Consider the following 26,462-nt stretch of genomic DNA (forward strand, 5'->3'; position numbering starts at 1 on the left):
TCAATGCGCAAGGAGGCCACATCTCGTTCTCCAGGTCTCTAAACTAGGTCCTACCACTAGATGGCCCAGGCATTCTGGAAGACAGGATACTTCCTCTGAACTTCCCTAGCATGGCACAGAAATGAGAAGTAGCTCTACCACCCATTAAGGAAAAGAGAGAAATGTTAGAAGTAATCCCGTTAACTAGACAGAAGTATTTACTACAAAGGAGGGCAGAGTCAATTTGATCCCTGGGACAGGTATATTTGATTTACATAGAGAAAAACCTTGCCCATTAATTGCAATCCAATGTCAAGGTTAGATAAGCATAGTGACAGTTCAAAACCATCCTCGTAACTAGAAAAGTCAATACCAAGGACATGATCTCTTAACAAAGGTTCAGGCATTTCACCTCCTAATATAAAAACACTTACTAGTAGCTAGCAGCTAAAAATGATGAGATGTGAGGAGGTATCTTAGTGGAGATGAACACTGGTCACTCACAGTAACATACCTGGCAGGTCTTACCCAGGCCCATCTCATCTCCCAGGATGCAGCCATTCTGACAATGGAAGCACTGGGCTAGCCAGTTGATCCCCTCCAGTTGATAAGAACGTAGGTGAATCCCTAGAAATAAAAAATACAGCAAGTTTGAAGAGCAGACATTTCAGCACACACACAAGCTAAGCTATCTCCTAAAGACTTCAACTAAACAACACCATAGCTATATCCTTTGCTCGGAAGTCATAGAAATATAAACATTTGCTGACTTCCAAATGACTTTTTTTCCCCCCAAATGGCTTTTTGAGCAGACTCAGTCACTGTTACATTTGAAGACCTAAACAGCCTGTCAGTGTCACGGGATGCACTTGACAGATGAAGAAGTCAACCTGGGAGCTGGCCTGTATGGTGCCTAGCTCTCATGCCAGTGTCCATTCTAGGAAAGAGGCATTACTAATGCAACATAACTACAAACAACAACACATGGAGGGTACATGTGTCTGTCTGCTTAATTGCAACCATTTAAATTTGCTATCTGTGCTGAAGGGAAAACTCAAGACAGGACAGGATTAAATTTTGTTTCAGCAGAGGAGGAGCACTTAAGAACCGAAATGATGTTGCATATAGAATGTTTAACAGTGCACAAGGACAGCAGAAGATATCTGAAATCCACATGGAGCCACATTTCTCTCTCCTTTAAGAAAAAAAAAAAATCCTAGGGGCGCCTGGGTGGCGCAGTCGGTTAAGCGTCCGACTTCAGCCAGGTCACGATCTCGCGGTCCGTGAGTTCGAGCCCCGCGTCGGGCTCTGGGCTGATGGCTCAGAGCCTGGAGCCTGTTTCCGATTCTGTGTCTCCCTCTCTCTCTGCCCCTCCCCCGTTCATGCTTTGTCTCTCTGTGTCCCAAAAATAAATAAAAATGTTGAAAAAAAAAATTTAAAAAAAAAAAAAAAAAATCCAATTTCAGACAATAACCATATCTAGGGGAAAGGGAAGACCCCAAACATACTATTAACAAGAACATAACTTTCTGGTTTGAACTAATAACCTTTAAAAATAAAGTAGATGGTATATAATAATTGTAGAACATTAAAAAAAAATGAACAAGCTATTTTTATTAAGCACTTCCTAAATACCAGGAAGAGCAGTGAACACTTTACATAAACGGTCTCATTTAATATCTACCATAATGTCATGCACTAGGTATTATCCCCATTTGTAGGCAAATTCAGATAACTGGGGTTCCAGTTCAAGATGGCAATGTGGGGGTGGTGATGAAGGGATGGGCAAAATGGATGAAGGGGAGTGGGAGATACAGGCTTCCAGCTGTAGACAACATAGGAATACAGTCAATGATATTTTAATAGCATTAAGTGGTAACAGACAGTAGCTACATTTGCGGTGAGCATAGCATAACATATAGATGCTGAATTGCTATGTCGTACACCTGAAACTAACGTAACATTGCATGTCAACTATACTCAAATTAAAAATAAACAAAATTAGAGACAAGATAAAATAAAATAGGATAAAATAAAATAAAATAAAAGTTTTAAAAATACAGCAACGTAGGAAGATCCTGAACTCACTTCCTCCCATGGATACACCAAATCTACAGCCATATATGGAACCATTTCCTCTGAAAAAAACTTAAAAACTGGCAGTGACCTCTCCACCTTGGGCAAGAGAGGGAAACCACACTGCAGAGGGCAGGAAAAACTGAGACACAATCTCACCATAAACCCCACTCCAAGACAGGACCCACAATCGGGAGAGGGCCAAGGGGTGCCCACAGTGGGCACCCAACTCTCAATACCAGCACCTGAGAGACAAGCACCCAAAACATGTAGCTTTGAAAACCAATGGGGCTGGCATCCACAAAAATCCATAGGGTTGTAGGAAACTGAGGAACAACTCTATAAGGACCCACACACAGACTCACCTACACAGAAGCAACCCTCTGAAAAGTGTGGACTTTATGTGAAAAAGACTCCCTTCCAAACTGTAAAGCACTGGTGTGGGGGCTGGGGCCTGCTGGGCACTCTCCAGGGGTGGAAGCCGGTGGCGCCATCTTCTTGCGCTCTCTCTGCCTTGCTATGCCATCTCTTTTTCTCTTTTCATTTCCCTTTTTCCTTTTCTCCTCCCACCCCCCCCCCTTTTTTTCTTTCTTCAGTGGGTGCCATCTTCACACTATCCCTCTGTGTGCTCCAGAACACCAGTATCTCCCAGATGGGAGCTTCTACAAACACTTGATGCCCTAGTTTTTAACCTCTGGTGCCCTGGTTTCTATAAATGCTACCCAGGGGATGCTCCTTGATTGCTGCCTCTGGAGGTGAGGAGGGCTTGTGTTGCTGGGTCCCATGGGACAGTAGCAATTGGGAAATTCTGTTCTTGGCAGACTACCACACCCAGGGCACTGAACAGATAGCAGACAAAACACATCCCCAGTCTTTCTGAGAAAGAGGCCTATTTGCTTGTCCATGAGCTTTGGCCTGAATGGCAAACTTCTGGTTTGGTACACGTACAGGGGCCTACGGAGGTACTCTCCGGGAATGGAAGATGGTGGACGCCATCTTTGCACTTTCCCTCAGCCTCATTCCAATTCACCAGTATCTTCCAGAAAGGAGATTACACCCTTCCCTGGTGAGCCCTGAGTTTTGCAGCTGCTGCCAGGGCACACCTCTACACTGCCTAGCTCTGGTGACCAGCAGGGCGTATAGTCATGGCTTTACAGGACGTTAACAAATGAAGAAAGAGTTCTTAAACAGCTACCACCCCCAGGGCACAGCAAGAGCCAAGAGACCCAAGAGCTCAATCTTTCTATAAATGAGGCTTATTAGCTTCTAATTAAACACACATCTAAGAGCTAATTATAAGCCTTTCCTGAGACCTTGGAGGGAGGGCACCATCTTCACACTGTCCCTCTGCCACACTCCAGAGTGCCAGAATCTCTGCAGGGGAGCTCTTCCATGTCTGGTGCCTGCTTGTTACATCTGGTTTTTGTGATTGATACCCGTGCCCTGGTTTTTGTGATTGATACCCGTGACTGCCTGGCTCTGGTGGCTAGGGGGGCCTGCGTTCCGGGGTCCCACAGGTCTGTAACAACCAGAGAGATGGTTCTCGGCATGCTGTCACCCCCAGAGAACCAAACAGACTCCAGACTGAAACACCTGTCCGGGAACGTCAGCCTTAAGGCAGGCTTCAGCTTTCTCACGATCTAGAGGCTACGGAGGTGTTCTCAGGGAACGTAAGCCAGAGGGTGCCAGCTTTGTACTCTCACTCTGCCTTCTTGCCACAGCTTGCCAGTGTCTCCCAGAAAGGTGCTTATACACTTGTCTGGAACTCCAATTTTGTCACTGCTGACCAACTTTTTAAGGGGTCACCTTACAATTGCCTGGCTTTAGAGGCAGTGGGGCTTTTGCTTGCAGTCCCATGGGACTGTATATATATATATATATATATATATATATATATATATATATATATATATATATATATATATTTGCATTCTTTAAAAGCTGTAAGGGTCTGGCTTCTGATCAGCCTGAATCTAAATGCTAAGATCCTCACCTTTGGGAAACGGACTGGTCTCGGCACACCCTCCACTAATGGGAACTATTAAAAATAAAATAGGCTGCTTGGGTAATCACAAAGATCTAAGAGACAACCAAGAGCTTAACAGGGTTGAAAGTCAGTTTTATTACCTACTTTATCACCTACACAAAACCAACCCTTCAAGACTGGGAGAGGTGTTTGTTTCATCATACACATAGAAACCAACACACAGAGGGGTGCCTGGGTGGCTCAGGGGGTTAAGCATCCAATCGGCTCAGGTCATGATCTCATGGTTCGTGAATTCGAGCACCACATCAGGCTCTGTGCTGACAGCTCTGAGCCTGGGGCCTGCTTTGGATTCTGTGTCTCCCTCTCTAAGCCCCTCTCCTGCTTGTGTGGGTACACTTGCATGCTCTCACGCGCGCGCTCTCTCTCTCTCTCTCTCTAAAAAGTAAATAAACAACAAAAAAAGAAACCAATACAGAGTGAGAGTCAAAAGCACAATGAGGATGAATATGTTCCAAACAAAAAACAGATAAACCTTGGGGAAAAATTTCAAGGAAATCGAGTTAAGTAATTTACCTGACAAAGAGTTCAAAGTAACCATCATAAAGGCACTCATCAAATTCAGGAGAAGAGTGGATGAACTACATGAGAACTTCAACAAAGAAACAGAAAATATGAGTTCCAAACAGAACTCAGAGAGCTGAAGAACACAATAACTGAAAGAAAAAAAAACACAGAAAACAAAACAAACCCAACAACAGAGTTCAATGGCAGACTAGATGAAGCAAAGAAAAGATCTGTGAACCTAAAGACAGAATAGAGGAACTGACCCAAACAGAATAGCACAAAAAATTTTTTTAAAAATGAAGATAGCTTAAAGGGACCTCTGGGACAACATGAAACACACTAACATTCACATGATAGAAGTCCCCGAAGGAGAAGAGAAAAGGAGGGAGAAAACTCATTTGAAGGGATAATGGCTGGAAACTTCCCTAACCTAGGGAAGGAAAAAAACAAACAAACAAACATCCAAAACAAACTTCCAATATGGAAGTCCAAATTGTTCCAAATAAGATGAATCCAAAGAGACCCACAACAAATAGATTATAATTAAAATGTCAAGAGCTAAAGACAAAAAGAAAATATTAAAGACAGCAAGAGAAAAAAATTTGATATGTATGCAGGAACTCTCATAAGACAATCAGCAGATTTATCAGTAGAAACTTTGCAGGCCAGAAGGGAGTAGCACAATATATTCAAAGTGCTGAAAGAAAAAAAATTTCCAAACAAGAGTACTCTACCCAGCAAGGTTATCATTCAGAATTGAAGAAAAACAGAATTTTCCAGGCAACCAAAGCCAAAGGAGTTCATCACCTCTAAACCAGCCTTACAAGAAATGTTAAAGGGCCTTCTTTGGGTTGAAAAGAAAGGCACTAATTAGTAACAAGAAAACATATAAAAGTATAAATCTCACTGGTAAAGGTAAATATATGCTAAAGGGAGAGGATTAATCAGTTATAACAATAGTAGGAAGGTTAAAAGACAAAAATAGTAAAAATAAATGTAACTACAATAATTAAGTTACCCAAAAGATAAAAAGTTGTAAAATGTGACATGAAAAGCATAAAACACACTGGTGCAGGAAGAGTAAATATGTAGAGTTTTACAATGAGTTCAAAATTAAGTTGTTATCAGCTTAAAACACAGTTATAAATATATATTGTTATATGTAAGCCTCATGGTAACCACAAAACAAAAACCTGTAATAGATACACAACAGATAATAAAAAAGGAACCCAAGCATACTGCTACAGAAAGTCATCAAACCACAAAGGAAGAACGAGAGAGAGGAGGGAACAAAGGAACTACAAAACCACCAGAAGACAATGAACAAAACTGAGATAAGCACATACCTATCCATAATTAATAAACGTTTTTTAACGTTTATTTTTGAGACAGAGTGCACATGCGCACACGTAGAGGAGAGGCAGAGAGACAGGGAGACAGAGGAGCCAAAGCAGGCTCCCCATTGTCAGCACAGAGCCTGATGTGGGGCTCAGACCCACAAACCGTGAGATCATGACCTGAGCCAAAGTTGGGACACTTAACCAACTGAGCCACCCTGGCACCCCAATAATCACTTTAGATGTTAAAAGACTAAATTCTCCAGTCAAAAGACAGAGTGGCTAAATGGATTAAAAAAACAAGACCAATCTATATTCTGCCTACAAGAGACTCACATCAGACCGAAGGATATAAACAAACTGAAAGTAAAAGGATGGAAAAAGATATTCCATGCAAATGGAAATCAAAAGAAATTGAGGGCAGCTATACTTATATCAGACAAAATAAACTTTGAACAAAATCTGTAATAATAGACAGAGAAGGGTATTACCTAATGATAAAGGGGTCAATCCAACAAGAGGATAGGCCATTTGTAAAAATTTATGTACCCATAATAGGAATACCTACATATATAAAGTAAATATTAACAGGCCTAAAAGGAGAATGTAATAGTAGTTAGAAATACAATAACAGTAAAAGACAGTAATACAGTATCAGTAAGAGATTCTAATAACCCTATTTACATTAATGGTTAGGTCATCCAGACAAAAAATTAGTAAGCTTTAAATGACACATTATATCAGATGGACTTAACAGATGTATATAGAACATTCCATCCAAAAGCAACAGAATGCACAGTCTTCTCAAGTGCACATGGAACATTCTCCATTATAAATCATATGTTAGGCCACAATACAAGTCTCAAATTAAGATTGAAGTCATATCATCTTTTCTTTTTTTTAAAGTGGATTTTTTTTTTTAACGTTTATTTTTGAGACAGAGAGAGACAGAGCATGAATGGGGGAGGGTCAGAGAGAGAGGGAGACAAAGAATCCGAAACAGGCTCCAGGCTCTGAGCTGTCAGCACAGAGCCCGACGCGGGGCCCGTAACGAGTCAATGAAAAAAATCAAAAGCAAAGTGAAAAAACACCTTTAGACAGATGAAAATGTAAAAATACAACATATAAAAACTTATGAGATTCAGCAAGAGTGGTTCTAAGAGGGAAGTTCATAGAGATAAATGTCTAATTCAAGATACAAGAAAAATCTCACATAACCTAACGTCTCACCTCAAGGAACAAGAAAAACAGGAACAAATGAAGCTCAAGTTAGTAGAAGGAAGGAAGTAACAAAGATCAGAGCAGAAATAAATGAAATACAGACTAAAAAGACAATAGAAACAGATCAATGAAACTAAGAGCTGGTTCTCTGAAGAGATAAACAATATTGGCAACCCTTAAGCTAGACACACCAAGGATAAAAAGGGATTCAAATAAATACAATCAGAAATGAAAAGAGGAGACATTACAACTGATTCCCCAGAAACACAAATGAGCATAAGAGACTACTGTCAACAATTATACACCAATAAACTGGACAAACTAAAAGAAATCAATATTTTTAGAAATGACCCTCCAAGAATGAATCATGAAGAAACAGAAAATCTGAATAGACGAGTAAGCAATTACTAGTGAGGAGATTGAACCAGTAATCAAAAACCTGTCCCTCCCAAAAAAAAGTCCAGGACCAAATGGCTTCACTGGTAAATTTTACTAAACTTTCAAAGAAGAATTAATACCAATTCTTTTCAAAGTCTCCAAAAAAAAGAAAAGGGGGTAACACTCTCAAACTGTTTTTACCAGTTCAATATTACCCTGATACCAAAACCAGACAAGCACACAAGAAAATTATAGGTCAATGTCCCTGAAGAGCATAGCTGCAAAAACCTCAACAAAGTATTAGAAAACTGAATTCAACAATGTATTAAAAGGATCATACACCATGATCAAGTGGGATTTATTCCTGGGATAAAAGGATAAACACCCACAAATTAATCAATTTGATACACCACATTAAGAAAATGAAGGATAGGGGCGCCTGGGTGGCTCAGTCAGTTGAGCGTCTGACTTTGGTTCGAGTCATGATCTCAAGGCTCGTGAGTTCGAGCCCCGCCTCAGGCTCTGTGCTGACAGCTCAGAGCCTGGAGCCTGCTTCAGATTCTGTCTCCCTCTCTCTCTCTCTGCCCCTCCCCTGCTCATGATTGCTCTCTCTCTCTCCCTCTCTCTCTCTCTCTCTCTCTCTCTCAAAATAAACATTTAAAAAAATGAAGGATAAAAAATAAATAAACGTTAAAAAAAATGAAGGATAAATGAAGGATCATCTCCTAGAGGCAGAAAAACATTTGGCAAAAACCAACACCCAATTATGATAAAAACTCTACACAAAGTGGGTATAGAGAGAATATACCTCAACATAAGAAAGGCCATATATGACAAGCCCACAGCAAACATATTCAATGGTGAAAAGCTAAAAGCTTTTCCTCTAAGATCAGGAACAAGACAAAGACAAAGTGACTCTTGTCACTTTTATTCAACACAGTATTGGAAGCCCTAGCCACAATAATTAGGCAAGAAAAAAAAGGCATCCAAATCAGAAAGGAAGAAGTAGAAGTGTCACTATTTGCAGATAACATGATATTATAGACAGAAAACCCTAAAGATGCCACCAAAAAACTATTAAAATAAATTAATTCAGTACAGTTGTAGGATACAAAATCAACACACAGAAATCTGTTGCATTTCTATACACTTATAACAAACTACCGGAGAAATTAAAAAAACAATTCTATTTTATCCGCTCCCAGCCTGTACTTTTGGGATTTTTAATGGAAGCTTCATCATGCATGCATCATCAATCATTAACTTCATTTTCAGCCGTTTTCCCTTCCCAAGAGAATGGGGGATGGAGCTGGCAATTCCAAGCTTCTAATTATGGCTTGGCCTTTCTTGTGACCAGTCCCCACCCAAGAGCCATCCAGAAACCTATACAGAGTCACTTCATTAGAAAAAAAGATAATCCTATCACCCAAGAGTTTCAGGAGCCCTCTTCTGGGAATCAGGGGGCAGAGACAAAAATGTATTTTCCATTATCTCACAAGACCATTACTCTGTCAGCTCCAGGACCCTACCCACCTCGGCCACAATCTATCCTAAAGTTAGGACGAGGCTCCAAGAGAAATGTTGAAAACCCAAATCCCTCCCAGGCCGTGGCTTCTCTCCTATCCCCTTTCTAAATCTCTCCACAGTCATCATGCACAATAGAACTACAAAGTCTGAGAAATGTAGTCTTTTGCTTTATAGCCTCCAGGACGTGGTAAGGCAGGCTTCGGATTGAAGAAATGCCCATCAGCTATATCCATCACACAGTTGTTTGAATTCTCTTCCCACCTCTCAGGAGGCATACCTTGTTTTATTGTGCTTCACTTTACTGCCCTTCACAGATGCTATAGTTGGTTTGTTTATTTTTTATAAATTAAAGGTCTGTGGCAACCCTGAGTCAAGCAAGTCTATAAGCACCATTGTTCCAACAGGATTTGCTCACTTTGTGTCTCTGTGTCACATTTTGGTAATTTGACAATATTTCAAACTTTCTCGTTATTATTGTATTGGTTATGGTGAGGTGATCAGTGATTACAACTTACTTGAAAGCTCAGATGATGGTTAGCATTTTTCAGCAATAAAGTATTTTTAAATTAAGGTATGTACATTTGGGGATTTTTTTTTTTTACATGTCATTACACACTTAATAGACTACAGTGTAGTATAAACATAACATGTATATGCACTAGGAAACAAAAAAATTCACTTGACTGGTTTATTGCAATATTCACTTTATTGCAGTGGTCTGGAACCAAATGAACCTGCAATATCTCTCAGGTGTGTCTGTAGTGGAAAAGCAGGGGGGAAAAAGCAATAGGTCTGCATATTCCAAAAACAAAGTTTTCCTAACATTCATGATCCAATGTATTTCGGGTTTCCAAAATTCACTGAAATGTATGGGATACATCTGTCACACTATTCAGGGTTAGAAGATAAACTAAAAATGTCTCACTGGGAAGAATGCTGCTGAACAAAATATTTGTTTCATCAGTTTTCAAAAAGTGGGTGATTAATTCTGTATTTTAAGGAAAAAAAAAGATAGTCAAGTTCCTTCCTAATAAATTTCTGGGGAAATAAAAATTTAAATATAAAGAAATCACAACTGTACTAGAATAAAAATATTAAGCCAACAACGATAAACTCATAGTAGTAAAGCCCCGTCTAAGCAGAACACTAAAGACAAAAATCATTTAGAAAAAGGCCGAAAGATTTGACTACAAAGAATTTTTAAACTTCACCAATGAAACACACACACATACACACACACACACACTTCAAAATCAAAAGACAAATAACAAGCTAGAAAACATATTTCCAATACATATGGCAAATATTTAATATTAATGCAAGAAAGATCCAACAAAGCAAAAGACAAACAGTTAAAAAATGGGCAAGGAGCATAAACAGACAAGGAACAAAAAGAAGACAAATATCCAAGTATCCATCAATATTAGGAAAGAAACATTAAATAACAAAACACCATTTTTAACTTCTCAAATCAGAAAATATCAGTGTTGGTAAGAATGTGGGAAAATGAGCAATAATTTTGCATACTCTTTGGCCTAGAAATGCTGCCTCAGAAGAATTAAAAATATTGGAGCATAATAAATACTTGGTTACAAAGACATTTATTAGTATTTATAACAGCAAAAAAAGAACCTAAATACCTACATATTATCTGGCTAAACTATGGCACATCCATCCATTCATTGGAAGATCTGTACCCACTAAATATGATATTGAAGAAGACAAATGACTAAAAACACTAAATGATAATAAAAAAGTTTCCAAAAAACATGCACACGAAACCCCATTTTTGCTCCTCTCCCTTGCTCCACACCCTGCCTCAGAAAAGGAGAAAAAATACGTACACACACAGATCAAGGGACTGGCAGGAAAATCGGTAACATATCAACAGTAATGAGACTATGGCAATTAATTTTTTTCTTTATGCAAAGAATATTACTCTAAATGTTTTATAGAGAATATGTACTACTTCTGTAATCAGAAGAAAAAATCACTAAGGATTTTTAACCAACTCACAAAAGATCATTTCGTAGAATAAAAATTCTAGTAAATAGAAATAGGAGTTTTAAGGGGCGCCTGGATGGCTCAGCGGGTTAGGTGTCCAACTCTTGATCTCGGCTCAGGTGACGATCTCACGGTATCTCACGGGATCTCACGGATGGTGGGATCAAGCCCCTGTGGTGACAGCGGCACAGCCTGCTTGGGATTCTCTGCCCAGCCCTCGTTCATGTCTGTGCTTTCTCTCAAAATAAATCAACTTTAAACACACACACATACACACTTTAAAAAAAAAGAAAATGGGAATTTCAAGTTAAAATATTTAATGATTATTCTTGTGACTATACCTGTTTTCTATCATTTTCTTCCCCTCCACTACCAATTTATCCATTGCCACCACTAAGTTTCCACCTATTTCCTTCCTCATTCACCAACTCATCTAAGCAAAGGTGCAACCACTTATCTTCTCGTTTTTACTAAAATAGTACACATCCATGTAGACATTTCTTCAGTATCAATGTGCATACTTAATCTAGCTTTCTCCCACAAATGTTATCAAAGCATCCTACCTTAAAAAAACATGGAAATAGACATACACAAACATGTAAATTTCAGTCAGAATACCCATGTTAACACCAGTCCATAAATTCCTACTTAGGTTGGATACATACTCCTTATAGACACAGAGATACACATTCTTAGAGACTCAGGAAAGGAGGGGTCTTTTCTCTTTCCTGTCTGTATCCTACCCATTCATCTTCTATCCACCTCTCTTCTAAGCTGCACATTGAACTGCCATGTTCTGTTTCACTCGGAGAACGAACAAAACCTCACACTTCCTTGGCATTTAGTACATAATAAGAGTTCAATAAATACTCTTTTGTACTTTTGGAAGCACTCACAGTCCCCAGTGTAGAAACTCTAGAAGGGGAGGGCCGTTGTATTTGTTCTGCTCATCTCTGTACCTAACACTTCACAGTATGTGGCTCTCAGCAGTACTCAATAAATGATTGAACGACTACACCACTGTTATTATTAGTCCAAGTTTCTATAATACAGTTAAAAAGCAGGCACTGTGTTCCCCATTTTATAATTTTTAAAAATGAGGACTGGAGAGGTTAGGTGTTGAGTCAAGCGTAGCCAGGCTGGAAAATTAGAGACTGGGTCTTTCCATCCACAGGAGATGGCGCCACCCTCGCTGTCTGTAGACAAGTTTCGAGCTTCAAAGATTCTAGGGAAGGATTAGTATCAATAAAATACAATTATTGAGGTAAAGAGCTAAACTTTGTTGAGCTGCATATTTTAAAACAGAGCATTGGGGGAGAACTGGCCAACGGAGAATTATCAAAGAACTGCAGGGACACTGTAAACGAAAAAGAAAGCTGTAGCAAGGAAACCAATTCTGGTAGTTTTACAGGAGCAACTAATGAAATTCATCAGGACAGGCCTCCAAACCCACCAGAACAGAAACTTTAAACCCACATGCTTGGTGCGCCAGGACGGCCTCGGCTTCTTCAGAAAGAAAGGTCTTACCTTCGGGGCAGGGGTCTCACCGAGTTCCTCCTCCCCGGGGCCAGTGCCTCAGGGCGGCGGCCAGGCCTCACTTCCCCGCACGGAATCCCATTCATCGCGAGCCCGCCCGCCGACCCTCGGCTGCGCAGGCGGGGGCAATGGCCGCCTGGCCCCAGGCCGGGTTCCTCTGTGCCCAGCCCACTTCAGGAGGGAAGGGAAGCAGGTAAAGAACCCACAGGACCGCCCACCCGCGGAGCCGCAGGTCCACTCGGGCGCGGAGTCCCCGGCCCGGCATTGGCGAGTCCCAACGAGCTGGCAAGCCCCGGAGGAAGTCGGCCCGGCGCCACTGACCTGTCAGGCCCCACTGCCTTAGGTCCTGCTCCTGCACCCGAGCCCGCGCCGCCTCAGCTCGGCTCCGGGTCTGAAGGGCCAGTAGGAACCCGGGTATATGGCCACTGCACGTCCCCGCTGCTGCACGCTCCATCCCGCCCAAGAGGGTCCGCCCCGCGCCCGGCGCCCCGCGCCGGCACGCTCAATCCAGCCCAGAGAGGCTCCGCCCTACGGCGCGCGCGCATCCTTCCCGACGCTCACCACCGCACCCCGGCGGGCAGCGGCCGCCAGAGGGCGCGTCCTGAGCTGAGTTGTGGCCAGAGCAGTGCTCGGAGTTAACCTTCAGGCTCAGTTCTGCCTGTTCCGGTTGTGCTCTGCATGCTCTTGACTGGTGGGAAGCTCAGACAGTGCTCACCATTTTTTTTTTTTTTTTTTTGAGACAGAGAGAGACAGAGCATGAACGGGGGAGGGGCAGAGAGAGAGGGAGACACGGAATCAGAAGCAGGCTCCAGGCTCTGAGCCATCAGCCCAGAGCCCCACGTGGGGCTCGAACTCACGGACCGCGAGATCGTGACCTGAGCTGAAGTCGGACGCTTAACCGACTGAGCCACCCAGGCGCCGCTCACCATTCTTTTATTATCAACATTGACTCTGCGCCAGGTACATGCATAACTGCTGGGCTCTGGGATTACAGAATTCAATACTACATGGTCCTCGCCCTCCAGCGACTCACAGCAAGAATGTAAAGGATAATGTGCTCATTTCAGTTTGCACCAGGGATAAATTAGTTTGAGCCCTGAAATCCTTTTAATCTTCCATGTTGGCTGTCGATCAAAGTTAGGAAACTCTGTAGGAAATTAAAATCATGAAAATTGTCATTACCATTACCATTTCTCAAGTGAATTATGGGAAGCAAATTGAAGCAACGTGTAAGATTAGGGGTCACCATGACAACATCAGCTTTGAGTGGATTTGTGATGTCGTAATTTATAATTAAAAGTGTACCCCCTACAGGCGCCTGGGTGGCTCAGTCGGTTGAGCTTCCGACTTCGGCTCAGGTCATGATCTCACAGTTCATGAGTTCGAACCCCTCTTCGGGCTCTGTGCTGACAGCTCGGAGCCTGGAGCCTCCTTCGGATTCTGTGTCTCCCTCTCTCTCTGACCCTAACCCACTAGCATTCTGTCTCTGTCTCTCTCAAAAATAAATAAACATTAAAAAAATAAAACTAAGTCTTCATCTGTGTTTTATTTTATTTTTTTTTAATTTTTTTTCAATGTTTTTTATTTATTTTTGGGACAGAGAGAGACAGAGCATGAACGGGGGAGGGGCAGAGAGAGAGGGAGACACAGACTCGGAAACAGGCTCCAGGCTCCGAGGCATCAGCCCAGAGCCTGACGCGGGGCTCGAACTCACGGACCGCGAGATCGTGACCTGGCTGAAGTCGGACGCTTAACCGACTGCGCCACCCAGGCGCCCCTTCATCTGTGTTTTAAAAAAAAAGTGTACCCTCGATACAAAAGTATAATAACCAAATAACCGCAGTTAACGATGCAGTTAGAGGTGCTGCCCTCAAGGTTTTACAAGTATTTAGTTTCTCATTTAACCCTTTCGGTAACCCTATAAATAGGCACTAGAATTGTTCCCACTTTAGATGAGGAAATCTTAAATAGGAACCACATCATTCTCTGGGTAATGTCATTAGGCTACCATTAGTCCCAAATTAGTCCCATTTAGGTTAACCTTGATGCTTCTATCTTCTGTAAACTCAGATCAAAGTTGCGCTCCCTCCCCCATATCACCCACCCTTAAAATAAAAGGGAGAAATTAGTTCTGAGCCACAAAAGAGATGACTTCGGGTTGATTTATTCATAAAAACCCAAAGCACTGTTATGTGTAGCAACTTTTGTGTGGAGTCATTCTCTAATACTGATTGAGCACCTACCATGTGTCAAGCACTCTTGGCACTGGAGATAGAGACCACTAATCTCACCTGCAGAACATTTAAGTAAAACATTTTAAACTTATATTTTAAATTAAGTGTATATTTTAAAAGGAAGAGACAGACAATAAGCAAATAAAAATCAGGTAGTTATCAATGTTAAGATGAAAGAGAGTCACATAATGGGGCTACACTGATTTCCTACTTGATGTTTTCTCAAAACCATGCTTAGATTTGTATCCTTTCCTGGCTTCTCTGGAGGGGCTTCTGCCTGCCCCCTTGTGGTTGCTTATGAGTGATTTTCACATTCTAATCTCTATGTTTGACTTTCCTCTGCTCCAGGTTCTGTGGGGAGACTTATCCACTCAAGCAGCAATATCAACCACCTGCCACTCAAACAAAAGAGATTTATTATTCTTAACTTAAAATACATTTGTTTTAGCATAGTACCAGCAATAGGGTCCTAGCTATCAGCTAAAATTTCTGTTGGTAGATTGAGTCTGACATCTAAAATACAGCTAAGAAAGGTAGCTGAGAAACTCCACGTCAGCTAGTAAGATGACACCTATAAAAGTTTTACTCTAGACGGTCTATGAAAGGGGGTCTATAGAAGGGGGCAGAGCGGAAGTAGGGAGACCAGTTAGGAGACCATTGCGAGACAAGAGATAATAACTGTTGGACCAGCGTGGTGGCAATGGAGTGGTGAGTAATGGTCAGATACTAGATATATTGAAAAGGTAGAGTCCATAAGTACACAGATTGAGCATCTGAGAAAAGTCCAGGAATAAAGGATGATTTCAGGAATTTGGCCTGAGCAAATGGTAGAATGGAGTTTCCACTTATGGAGGGGGTAAGACAGAGTGAGGAGGTTTGAGCAACAAGAAGAATTCATTTTTTAATGTCAACTATACTTCAATTAAAAAAAAAAAAGAATTCATTTTTGGACACAGTAGCAGGGAACTTCTCTGAGATATATCCAAGTAGAGATTTTGAATAATCAGGTAGATTAGTCTGGAGTTCACAGGAGAGGATAGAACTGAATGTGTTAAAACAGAAGTCATCATTTTCAGATGGATCTTTTTTTTTTTAATGTTTATTTATTTATTTCTGAGAGACAGAGACCGAGCACGAACAGGGGAGGAGCAGAGAGAGAGGAAGACACAGAATCTGAAGACAGGCTCCAGGCTCTGAGCTGTCAGCACAGAGCCCGATGCAGAGCTTGAACTCACAGACCGTGAGATCATGACCTGAGCCGAAGCCGGACGCTCAACCGACTGAGCCACCCAGGCGCCCCTTCAGATGGATCTTAAACCTTGGTATAGTTGGGACCTCTTAGAGGATGATTGGAATTATAAAAGAAACTTAGCCTTGGATAACTAATATTGAGAAGTTGAGAAGAGGAGCAGGAACCAGCAGAGGAGCCTGAAAGCAGCAGCCCATGAGATAATGGGAGACCTAAAAGCATGGTATCCCTGAGGTCAAATAAAGAGAAATTTCAAGAAAAAGGAAGTGATTATCTGTGTCAAACGCAACTGAGAGGTGGGATAAAGATAGGATAGAGAAAGAAACACTGGATTGGGCAAGATGGTGGTCATCAATGACCTTGCCAAGAATGATTTTTTTTTTAAGTTTTTGTATTTTTTTATTTTGAGAGAGAGTACAGAAGGGGCAGACAGAGGGAGAGAGAGAGAGAATCCCAGGCGGGCTCCTCACTGTCAGTGCAGAGCCTGACGCGGGGCCCAAACTCATGAACCGTCAGATCATGACCTGAGCCAAAGGAGGACACCCAACTGACTAAGCCACCCAGATGCCCTGCCAGGAATTATTTCTATATATTATGAAGCCAAAAGCCTGATTGGAGTGGGTTTCGAAGAGAGGAGGAAAGAAAACGGAGACAGAATGTCACACATCTCTTTCAACTAGTTTTGCAGTAAGAGGGTTTTCCCAGAAAAACGGGAGCAGTAACTGAAAGGAGATATGGGGCCCAGGGGAGGGTTGTTTTGTTTTCAGATGGGTGATATTAGAACATGTCGAATACTGATGGGAATGATCCAGTAGACAGAAAAACTGATATTGCAGGAGTGATGTCCTTGAGGGAGAGGAGGTGGGAACCAGTGCACAGTGGAGGCGCCGACCTGGATGAGCACAGACCGTTCGTGTGCCGGAACACACAAAGGCACAGTACACAGGTCTGGTGGGGAAAAGTATGTGCAAGGTCTCTTGTGATTGTTTCTGTTATTTAAGTGCAATAAGAAACAAGGTCATCAGACAAACTTAAAGAAGGGGAAGGAGATTTGGGAGGTTTCAAGAGGAAAATGTGTGAAATAGTTGTCTGGGAAGTGGGATAGTGAATTGACTGGAGAAATATGGTAGCATTGCCAAGCAGCAGCAAGGCTGATGGTCCTGAGACCAGCCAGCATGGTGTGGTCAACCAGTGTGTGTTGAGTACAGGTGGGGCATAGTTAGAGAACTGGATTTTACCAAGGTTGGATTTTTGCTAAATGAGAATAGACAATGATTATACTGGCCATATCTGCAGTGTCTGTAACAGGGGTGAACAAGGCGGAAAAAAGTCTCTGTACACATGGAGCCTAAATTCTAATGATGGAGAAAGACAAAAAGGGGGGAGGGTATAAGTAAGTTATCAGGTAGTATTGGTTCTAACAAGATAGCAAAACAGGGTAATGAGATTAAGAATAGGGCTGAGAAGCAGCTGTGAATAGGGTGGATTAAAGAGCAGGTCACCAAGCAGATGGCATTTGAGCTAAGATCTGAATGATGAGAAACCAGCTGTCTGAGTCAGGAAGAAGAGTGTTCAAGACAGAAACCACAGGGAAAAGGCACGGAGGCAGGATTAGCAAAGAATCTAAAGATTCTTTAGATTGATGAGGGTACACTTGAGGGGACTCAGTCCTTGATTGGATATAGCACTGAGGAAGAAAGAAATGTTGACATTGACTCTGGGGGCTTCTGCCTTGGAAAACTGGGTGGATGTTGATGCCAGCACTGAGACAGAGAACACAGGAAATAGCAGCTAATTTGAGGAAGGGATGATAAGGATTTCACTTTTAGGATATGTTGAATTTGGGGGTGCTTGGGTGGCTCAGTCTGTTAAGTGTCTGACTCTTGATTTCAGCTCAGGTTGTGATTTCGCAATTGTGAGATGGAGCCCCGTGTCGGTCTCCATGTTGGACACGGATCCTGCTTAAGATTCTCTTTCCTTCTCTCTCTGCCCCTCCCTTGCTCACCCACATGCACTCTCTGTCTCTCTCCCTAAAAAGAAAGGACATGTTGAATTTGTACCTAGAACAGTGCCTGGCACATGTATGCACTCAGTAAGTATTGCTGAATGTTTAAATGGGTTGCCTTTGGAACAGTTCTAAAGTTCAGGACCCATGATTGTTATAAACACGAGGCACAGAGAAGACATTTCCCAGATGGGCAAACTAAGGCACAGAAAGTTTAGGCAACTTGGTCCAATATCTTTTCGTAAGACAATGCTAACTGCCATAATAAAATCTAACTCAACTCCTTTATTGCTCAGGTTACATAATCATGGTTTCATATTAATTCTTTGTTTTATTATTCCACAGAGATGATAAATCCTCTTGCAATAGCAACTCAGGGAGATTAATGCTAACCAGATCATGCCTGTGATAGGCCTTAGTATCTGCTCTCTCTACAAAAACAAGCAGGATCAAGCACAGGTTAGCAAACAAGTTGTTTGTTGTCCCTATGTCCCTGTTGGGTAACAGCAGGATACCCACTGGCAGCATCCAGTGAATCAGTCATGGAGCCTGAATAAAAGCTGTCACGTGGAGGAAAATTCATACAGACCTCTTCTTAAGTATACGGACCTAGATCTTTGGGTTCACGTTAGGCTTAGGTGATGGCCCTCAAGTGGAAAAATCATTCTACTGGGATGAAAGAGAAGAGTTTTCTTTTTCCCAAGAAAGGAGATTCCTGATATTATTATACATCTTTTGCATCAAATAACATATAATAAATTTAAAACCCAGAAAAATCAGAGGAAAGGTACTAGAGAGAGTACACATTTAAGTATATCAACTAGGTAAGTCTGGTTTACAGGACCCTTGCCCAGCCACTTTAGAAAATTGACTGCTCTTTAATCTCAAAGGTTACAAAGGAAACAAACCTGGTTAGCATATTAAGAATACAGTATTAGCAAAGCACTGGAATATTATCAGGTAAATCTCTGAGGACAAAGTACAGAGGTTGTAAACTGGCCCTAGGTCAAAATTTGTCCACGGGTATTTTGGTTTACAGTGCTGTGGGGTTCTTTTTCCCCTTTTTATTTGAATGCCTTTTGACTGCCAAGTCTCGCCATCAAATTAATTACATGCAGGGCACTTGTGTGACTCAGTAGATTGAGTGTCTCTCCTGAACCCAGGGTCATGGAATCTCTCTCTCCCTCTGCCCCCTCCCCCACTCATATATGCTCTCTCTCTTTCTTTCTCTCTCTCTCTCTCTAAAATAAAAAAATAAATAAAAATGTAACAACATTTTTTTAAATTAATCACATGGAGTTTCACACAGTGTTCCTCATCCATCAGTATAATTCTACAATCCACACAGCTAATCACAGAAAGCTTTTGAGTTTCCCAACTCTGGAATTTAACTGGTTGACATATTTCCACAGAAGGAAAAGAAGTCTCCATAATAACTGTGAAGCCAAAATGTTACTCATGACTCGGCCTACAATTAAAATATCTTTCAATGGTGTAATCTTGCTACCAGAGGCTACAATCCTAAGAATTCTCTCCTGCTCTGGTTGACCAGAGCCCAAAGCTATCCTATGCCCTTGTTACAGCAAATACTTGGTGCCCAGGAAGAGACAAGCCACATGCACTCGGGGAACCAGAAAAGACTGTTTATTGTGCGTACTGGTGTCGACCCAGCGGAATCATCTCCAAAGGCTGAGCCTGGAACCTTGGCCTCAGCCTCCTTTTATGGCTGGGACTATAGGGGGTTGAGAGACAAAAGAAAAAGGGGAGGGGCCCTTGTCAGTGGTGCTATCCGGGCAGTTGGTGGACAGGAGGCAAACAAGATTACAGAAGCCAAAAGTAGGCAGGGGAGTATCCAGCCTCTGGCATCTGGCTGGACCCTTTTATCTTGTTCTTACTAGCTTTTCTTCTCACCCTGACTACATAAAGCCTGGGTCTCAGGTTTAAAAAATGAGCACACATATCTGTATTCCTGAAGCACTGTTAGAACTTTGATGCAAGGGAGTTCTCCCACTTCTAGCCCCCAAAACTGCTCAAAATTGGCATGTAAAAAAAACTTCATAATCACAGTTTTAACAATCAGAGAGTGCTTCTGCAAGGTCTATGATACAGAATAATTTATAATGAGGATAATAACAACTACCCCATGATGTTGTGAAAAGTAAACGAAATAATTTTTACAAGGAACTAAACACAAATTTGAATCTCCAGGGTATTGTGAAGGAACAAAAAACTTAAGTTAGGAATTAGCCTGGTGATCGCTGAAGTATCTGCATCTCACCAATGGAGACTCAAAGAAATTGGGAATTGTCCCTCATTGTTGAGGTCCCATCATAACCTCATTTGCTTGAGGAATCCACCAAAAAATGTTCCATTGTGTTTTTCTCATTAGTGTGGCCCACAGACACAGGTTCTGAAAGTAAACAGAACACACACATACACACAATGTGGCCTCTCTACTCGATGGTGGGGACGTGGACAGCCAGCTTTGGTAGACTCTCCTATTGTTCCCAACTGTTTCCTTTCTCCCTATATGTGACTATCGACATCCTATAAAATGATTAGACATCTATGTCCTTATCCATTTGACGTTAGTGCCTTCCAATAGGCTGAGTCTGTATAATTTGCTTTGACCACTGCAGTGCAAGTGGATATGAGGTAATCTAGTACATGAGCCAAAACTTTAAATGTACTGGCTCAGATTGTTCTAATATATCAACATATAATATTTTATACTTAAGAAGTTATTTCAAATTTTTCACTATTAATGCCAGCTAATATGACCAGTCTTTTTGTTTTGTTTTCCAACCTGATGAGGAAAACAGCTATCTCATTGCCTAAATTTCTGGTTACACATCTGATTGAAGATTATTTCATAAACTAATTAGCCATTTTTAATCTCTTCTTTCTTGAATGGCCTATTTATATCCTTTGTTTATTTTTCTATTATATTGTCTTTTTCCTTTCATTTTTTTTTATGTTTATTTATTTTTGAGACAGACAGAGACAGGATGCAAGTGAGTTAGGGGCAGGGAGAGAGGGAGACACAGAAGCAGAAGCACAGAGCCTGACTCTGGGCTCGAACTCACGAGCTGTGAGATCATGACCTGAGCCAAAGTCAGACGCTCAACCGACTGAGCCACCCAGGCGCCCCTGTCTTTTTCTTTTTTTAAAAACATTTATTCTTGAGAGACAGAGACAGGGAGACAGAGGATCTGAAGCAGGCTCTGTGCTGACAGAAAGAGCCTGACACAGGGTTCAAACTCCCAAACTGAGAGATCATGACCTGAGCTGAAGTCAGGCACTTAACCGACTGAGCCACTCAGGCACACCGGCCTTTTTTCTTACAGTTGTGTGGAAGCTGTTCCCACATTTTAAATTTTAATCTTTTGAAGGGGCACCTGGGTGGCTCAGTCGGTTAAGTGTCCAACTTCGGCTCAACTTCATGATCTCACAGTTAGTGCTGACAGCTCGGAGCCTGGAGCCTGCTTCGGATTCCGTGTCTCCTTCTCTCTCTGCCCCTCCCCCGCTCATGCTCTGTCTCTCAAAAATAAACATTAAAAAAATTTTTTTTTAATTTTAATCTTTTGTTTAAAACGTTGCAATATGTTTTCCTGCTTGTAGCTTTTCTATATCCCTCATTTAGTATTATTTGTGTACAGAAGTTTTGAATTTCCATGTGTAAAACTTTTCCCTTACTGTTCTTAGTTAAAAGGCCTCCCTTTTCTCTCAGATTATATTTCCCTGTATTTTCTCCTAGTATTTCTCTAGTTTGTTTTTACATTTATCTCTGGAATTTATTTTTCAATACGTTAGAAAGTCAGGACCTAACTTTAACTTTTTCCCTAAATAGGTAATAATTGATAATTCATCCTTTTCTCCAAGGATTTCAAATATCATCTTTACTACAAACTAAATTCCTTTATATAATATGAGGCCATCTCTGTCTACAGCAATATCACACCATTTCAGTCATTATAATGTTTTAGTTTGCTTTATTTCTTTTCAATTTTTGTGTTCCTTTTAATGTTTTATACATTTTCTTTTCCAGTATTGAAAATAAATTTGAGAATCAACTTGTCAAGGTCCATAAAAAATGCAACTGGAGTTATTTAAATTGCCTTGACGTTACCAATTAATGTTGGAAGGCTAGGAAACTTAATAATCTTTACAACACTAAGGTACTCTATCTGGGAACAAGGTATTTATCCAAGTCATATTTTAGGTCTTTCAGTCAGGTTTTATTGTTTTCCTCATATAAGTCTTGCATATTACTTTCTTATTTAGGAAATGTTTAGTTTTTCGTGCTATTGTTAATGGGCTCCTGTATTCTATTACTTTTTTTTAATTGGCATATAGGAAAGACATTGATTTGTGTATGTTAATCTTGTATTTTGCTTCTTTATTGAACTCTGTTTTTAGTACAAATAGTTACTCAGTTGATTCTTTTGGACTTTTGAAATTTCCCCTTATAAGAAAATGTTACTAAATGTTACTGTGACCTTTGGTGTGTGGTTTAAAAAGGTAAATGTTTTTTCAGTGCAAGAATGAGTCCATTATACCTAATAGAATGACAGATAACCATTAAAAAATGCTTGTATATATAAGACCAGAAAGGATAAATAGCAACCATCCTATTTTATGGCACTAAGAGACATAGAATTGTGGGCTGTGTGGACCTTCAGTCTGACCCAAGATGAGTCCAACCTCTAATATATTTCAACTAATTTATTGTTTTAAAATTTACATATGGCAAATTCATGTGGGTTGGGTTTTTTTGTTTGTTTGTTTGTTTGGGTTTTTTTTTTTTTTTTTTTGGTCTACTGTTCTATGAGTCTTACTGCATAGATTGTTATAACCACCACTACAAACAGGATAGAGAACAACTCTAACACTCCTTCGTCAGTCTCTCACTCCATCTCTAACCCTTAGACACAATTGATCTGTTCATCATCCCTATAGTTTTATCTTTTCCAGAATGTCACATAAATGGAAATATACTGGCTTTTGAACCTGGCTTCTTTCACTTAGTATAATGCATTTCAGGTTCATCCGTGTTGTTTACGTATTAATAGTTCATTCATTCTTACTGCTGAGTAGCATTCCCTTGTGTGGATACATCACACTGTTTATCCATTCAAATGTGAAAGAATATTTTGGGTTATTTTTAGTTTTGAGCAGTTATGAGTAATACAACTATGAACCTTCATGTACAAGTTTTTGTATGGACCTGTTTTCATTTTGCTAGACTAAGTATGTAGAAGCAGGATTTCTGGGTCATGTGGTTGGTGTTTAACTTTATATAATATAAACCTACCAAATTGATTGATTCCCAGAATGACTGCTCCATTTTGCATTCTCACCAGCAATGTATGAGAGATCCAGTTGTTCTAGATCCTTACCTGCACTGGATATTGTCAGTATTTTTCATTTTCGCCATTCTATAGATTTTTTTTTTCAACGTTTATTTATTTTTGGGACAGAGAGAGACAGAGCATGAATGGGGGGAGGGGCAGAGAGAGAGGGAGACACAGAATCGGAAACAGGCTCCAGGCTCTGAGCCATCAGCCCAGAGCCCGACGCGGGGCTCGAACTCACGGACCGTGAGATCGTGACCTGGCTGAAGTCGGACGCTTAACCAACTGCGCCACCCAGGCGCCCCCATTTTCGCCATTCTAATAGGCATGTAATCGTTTCCCATTTGGTTTTAATTTTCATTTCCCCCAATGACTAATGAGTTCATTCGTGGTTTTTGCTATCCATATGTCTTCTTTGGTGACGTATCTGTCCAAATCTTTTGCCTACTTTTTTTTAAATTGGGGTGTTTTTTTTTTTCAATTTTAAGAGTTTTTTTTATATATTCTAGGTAGAAGTTCTTTGTGAGATATATGATTAGTAAACTTTTTATCTGACCCATAGCTTGTCTTTTCTCTTAATGTTTTTTGAGGAGAAGCTTTAAATTTTGACAAAGTTGGATTTATTAATTTGTTCTTTTATGGATCATGCTTTTGGTTTTGTAGCCAAGAAATCTTTGCCCTACTCAAGGTCATGAAGATTTTCTCCTATATTTTCTTCTAAGAGCTTTATGGTTTTATATTTTACACTTAGGTCTACCATCCATTTTGAATTAATTTTGCGTATGGTGTCAGATATAGGTCAGTGTTCACTTTTTGTGTCTAGATGTCTACTTTTTCCAGGGCCATTGGTTAAAAAGACTGTCTTTTCTCCATTGAATTGCCCTTGTACTTTCATTTTTTAAAATGATTAAATTTATTAAGGTCTATATCTGCAGTCTGTTCTGTCCCACTGATACAAGTGTCTTTTCTTTCACCAATAACACATGGTCTTCTCTTCTGTAGCTTGATGGTAGGTCTTAAAAGCATGTAATGTGTTCCTTCAACTTTGTTCTTGTTTTACAAAGTTGTTTTGGCTACTTTAGTTTATTTGCATTTCCATAAGAATTTCAGAATTAGCTTGTCTATGTCTGCAAAGAATTCTGCTAGAATTTTAATTGGTATTGCATTAAGTCTTTATATCAGTTTAGGGAAAAGTGACATCTCAACAATGTTGAATCTTCCAGTCCGTGAAAAGGATATGTCTCACCATTTATTTAGGTCTTCTCTAATTTCTTTCATTTGGATTTTTAAATTTTCAAAATATAGATCCTGCATATCCTACTATTATTATACCTATTATTTCATTTATGAAGAGCTGTTATAAATGGTACTGTTTTTAACTTTTGGATTCTAATTTTTTACTGCTGGTATATAGAAATGCAAGTTGATTTAAGAAAAGACATTTATTCAGTGTCAGACTATTACATTTAGCAATCAACAGCATGGGTGCAAAAAAAAAAAAATCTACATTAAAACCCCTTGTTGGAATGCTTTATACTTTCCACAGAACAGAAACTGAAATAACCTATTATACAATTAGTTACCAATACAATCCTTGAGATTTTTTGCCCATACACATGAGAATTGTCTACAACATGTCTTCTTTGTAGCAGTTAGGCCCTGCCACCACAACTAAAGCCAACCCTGCTTGGCTGAGTTCACAGATCTTTTGTAACCTGTAGCTTCCCTGTCACTTCTCTGGCTCTCCTCTCCTGCTAAGTTTGGTCTTCTGGCAGTAATTAAAACCTTCTGCCACCACCATTGCTACCACTGCTGCTGGAACCACCATACCAACCTTAGTTTCATGGTTTGGCAAAGTTTTGGGCTCCACCACCTTAGGGGCCAGAGCTTTCAAAAATTTCCTCCTTTCATGGATCCAAAATCTGAAGTGTGATTGTTGTAATTGCCAAAATTATTATAGGTTCTGCCATTTCCAAGTTGCTGCCATCGTCACCAAATCCATTATAGCCATCCCTACTTCCACCATATCCATCACCACCTTGACTGCCACAAAAGCTACCTCACCCACTGAAGTTTCTTCCATAACCAGAGTTGTCATTCCCACCAAGACCACCTCCATGACCGCCAACAAAGTTTCCAGAACCACTTAGACCTTTGGGCTGGATGAAGCACTAGCCGTCTCTTGCTCAGAGATTTCCTTACTTCACAGCTCTGGCCATTCACAGAATGGCTTTTTGAATAATAATCTTGTCTACAGAGTCATGGTCATCAAACGTTACAAAAGCAAAGCCTCTCTTTTGCCACTGCCTCAGTCAGTTATGATTTCAATCACTTCAATTTTCCCATACCGTTCAAAATAATCTCTTAGATGATGTTCTAATGCCACCAACAAAAATCTTTGTCACAGTTAAGTGGGCACCAGGTCTTCGAGAATCCTCTCTTGAGACCGCCCTCTTTGGTTCCACAACTTTTCCATCCACCTCCTCCATAGTGGCATATGTGACAAACCTAAGCCTCTGGAGTGTGAGGTGTTTGGATCTGTCATTACCACACAGTCTGTAAGCATTCTCCATTGCTCAAAATGCTCATTAGATGTTTCAAAACTCAAACCTCCAAAGAAGAGCTCCCACAGCTCTTCAAGCTCTTCAAGGCGCAGCTGTTCACAATGGCAGTGGGAGGGGAGACTTTTTTCTTTTTTTAAGTTTTTTTATTTATTTTGAAAGACAGAGAAAGACAGAAAATCCCAAGCAGTGCCAGAGACCAGCTCCAGCAACGAGGGGTTCCCGAAGGAAGAACGGCGTCGGTGAAAATAAAATAAAACTAAAATAAAAAACTGGAAAATAAAAAACTAAAATAAAAAACTAAAACTAAAATAAAATGGACACAGACAACAGCAGTGTGTTGAACTGGCCGATTTATTGCAGTAAACGTGGCATTATATATGCTAGTGATTTTCTTGTAACATACGTCATCTATGTTTTTCTAACATTACCCAATTTTAAAATTGTTCC

General features: G+C 40.6%; 1 protein-coding gene across 3 annotated transcripts in view; it reads right to left on the reverse strand.

Annotated features, from left to right (window-relative positions):
- Nucleotides 1–13,100, reverse strand: part of CHD1L (chromodomain helicase DNA binding protein 1 like) — a 59,429-nt gene extending 46,329 nt beyond the window's left edge. For 2 of the 3 annotated variants that reach the window (XM_047083816.1, XM_047083815.1), the window contains exons 1-2: nt 12,931–13,100; nt 494–606 (exon numbers count right to left, since the gene is read on the reverse strand). In XM_047083816.1, coding sequence (XP_046939772.1) covers nt 494–606; nt 12,931–13,063 — 246 coding nt within the window. In that variant the 5' untranslated portion in view covers nt 13,064–13,100. Of the gene's footprint in view, nt 1–493; nt 607–12,600; nt 12,783–12,930 lie in introns of those variants that run through there. The other variant, XM_047083817.1, reaches the window with a different exon arrangement.
- Nucleotides 13,101–26,462: the final 13,362 nt, after the last annotated feature.

This window comes from Lynx rufus, unplaced genomic scaffold, assembly GCF_022079265.1.
Source record: "Lynx rufus isolate CCGP_SWC_20201006 ecotype Redwood Valley unplaced genomic scaffold, mLynRuf1.p SCAF_2, whole genome shotgun sequence".
In the NCBI taxonomy this organism is placed as follows: domain Eukaryota; kingdom Metazoa; phylum Chordata; class Mammalia; order Carnivora; family Felidae; genus Lynx; species Lynx rufus.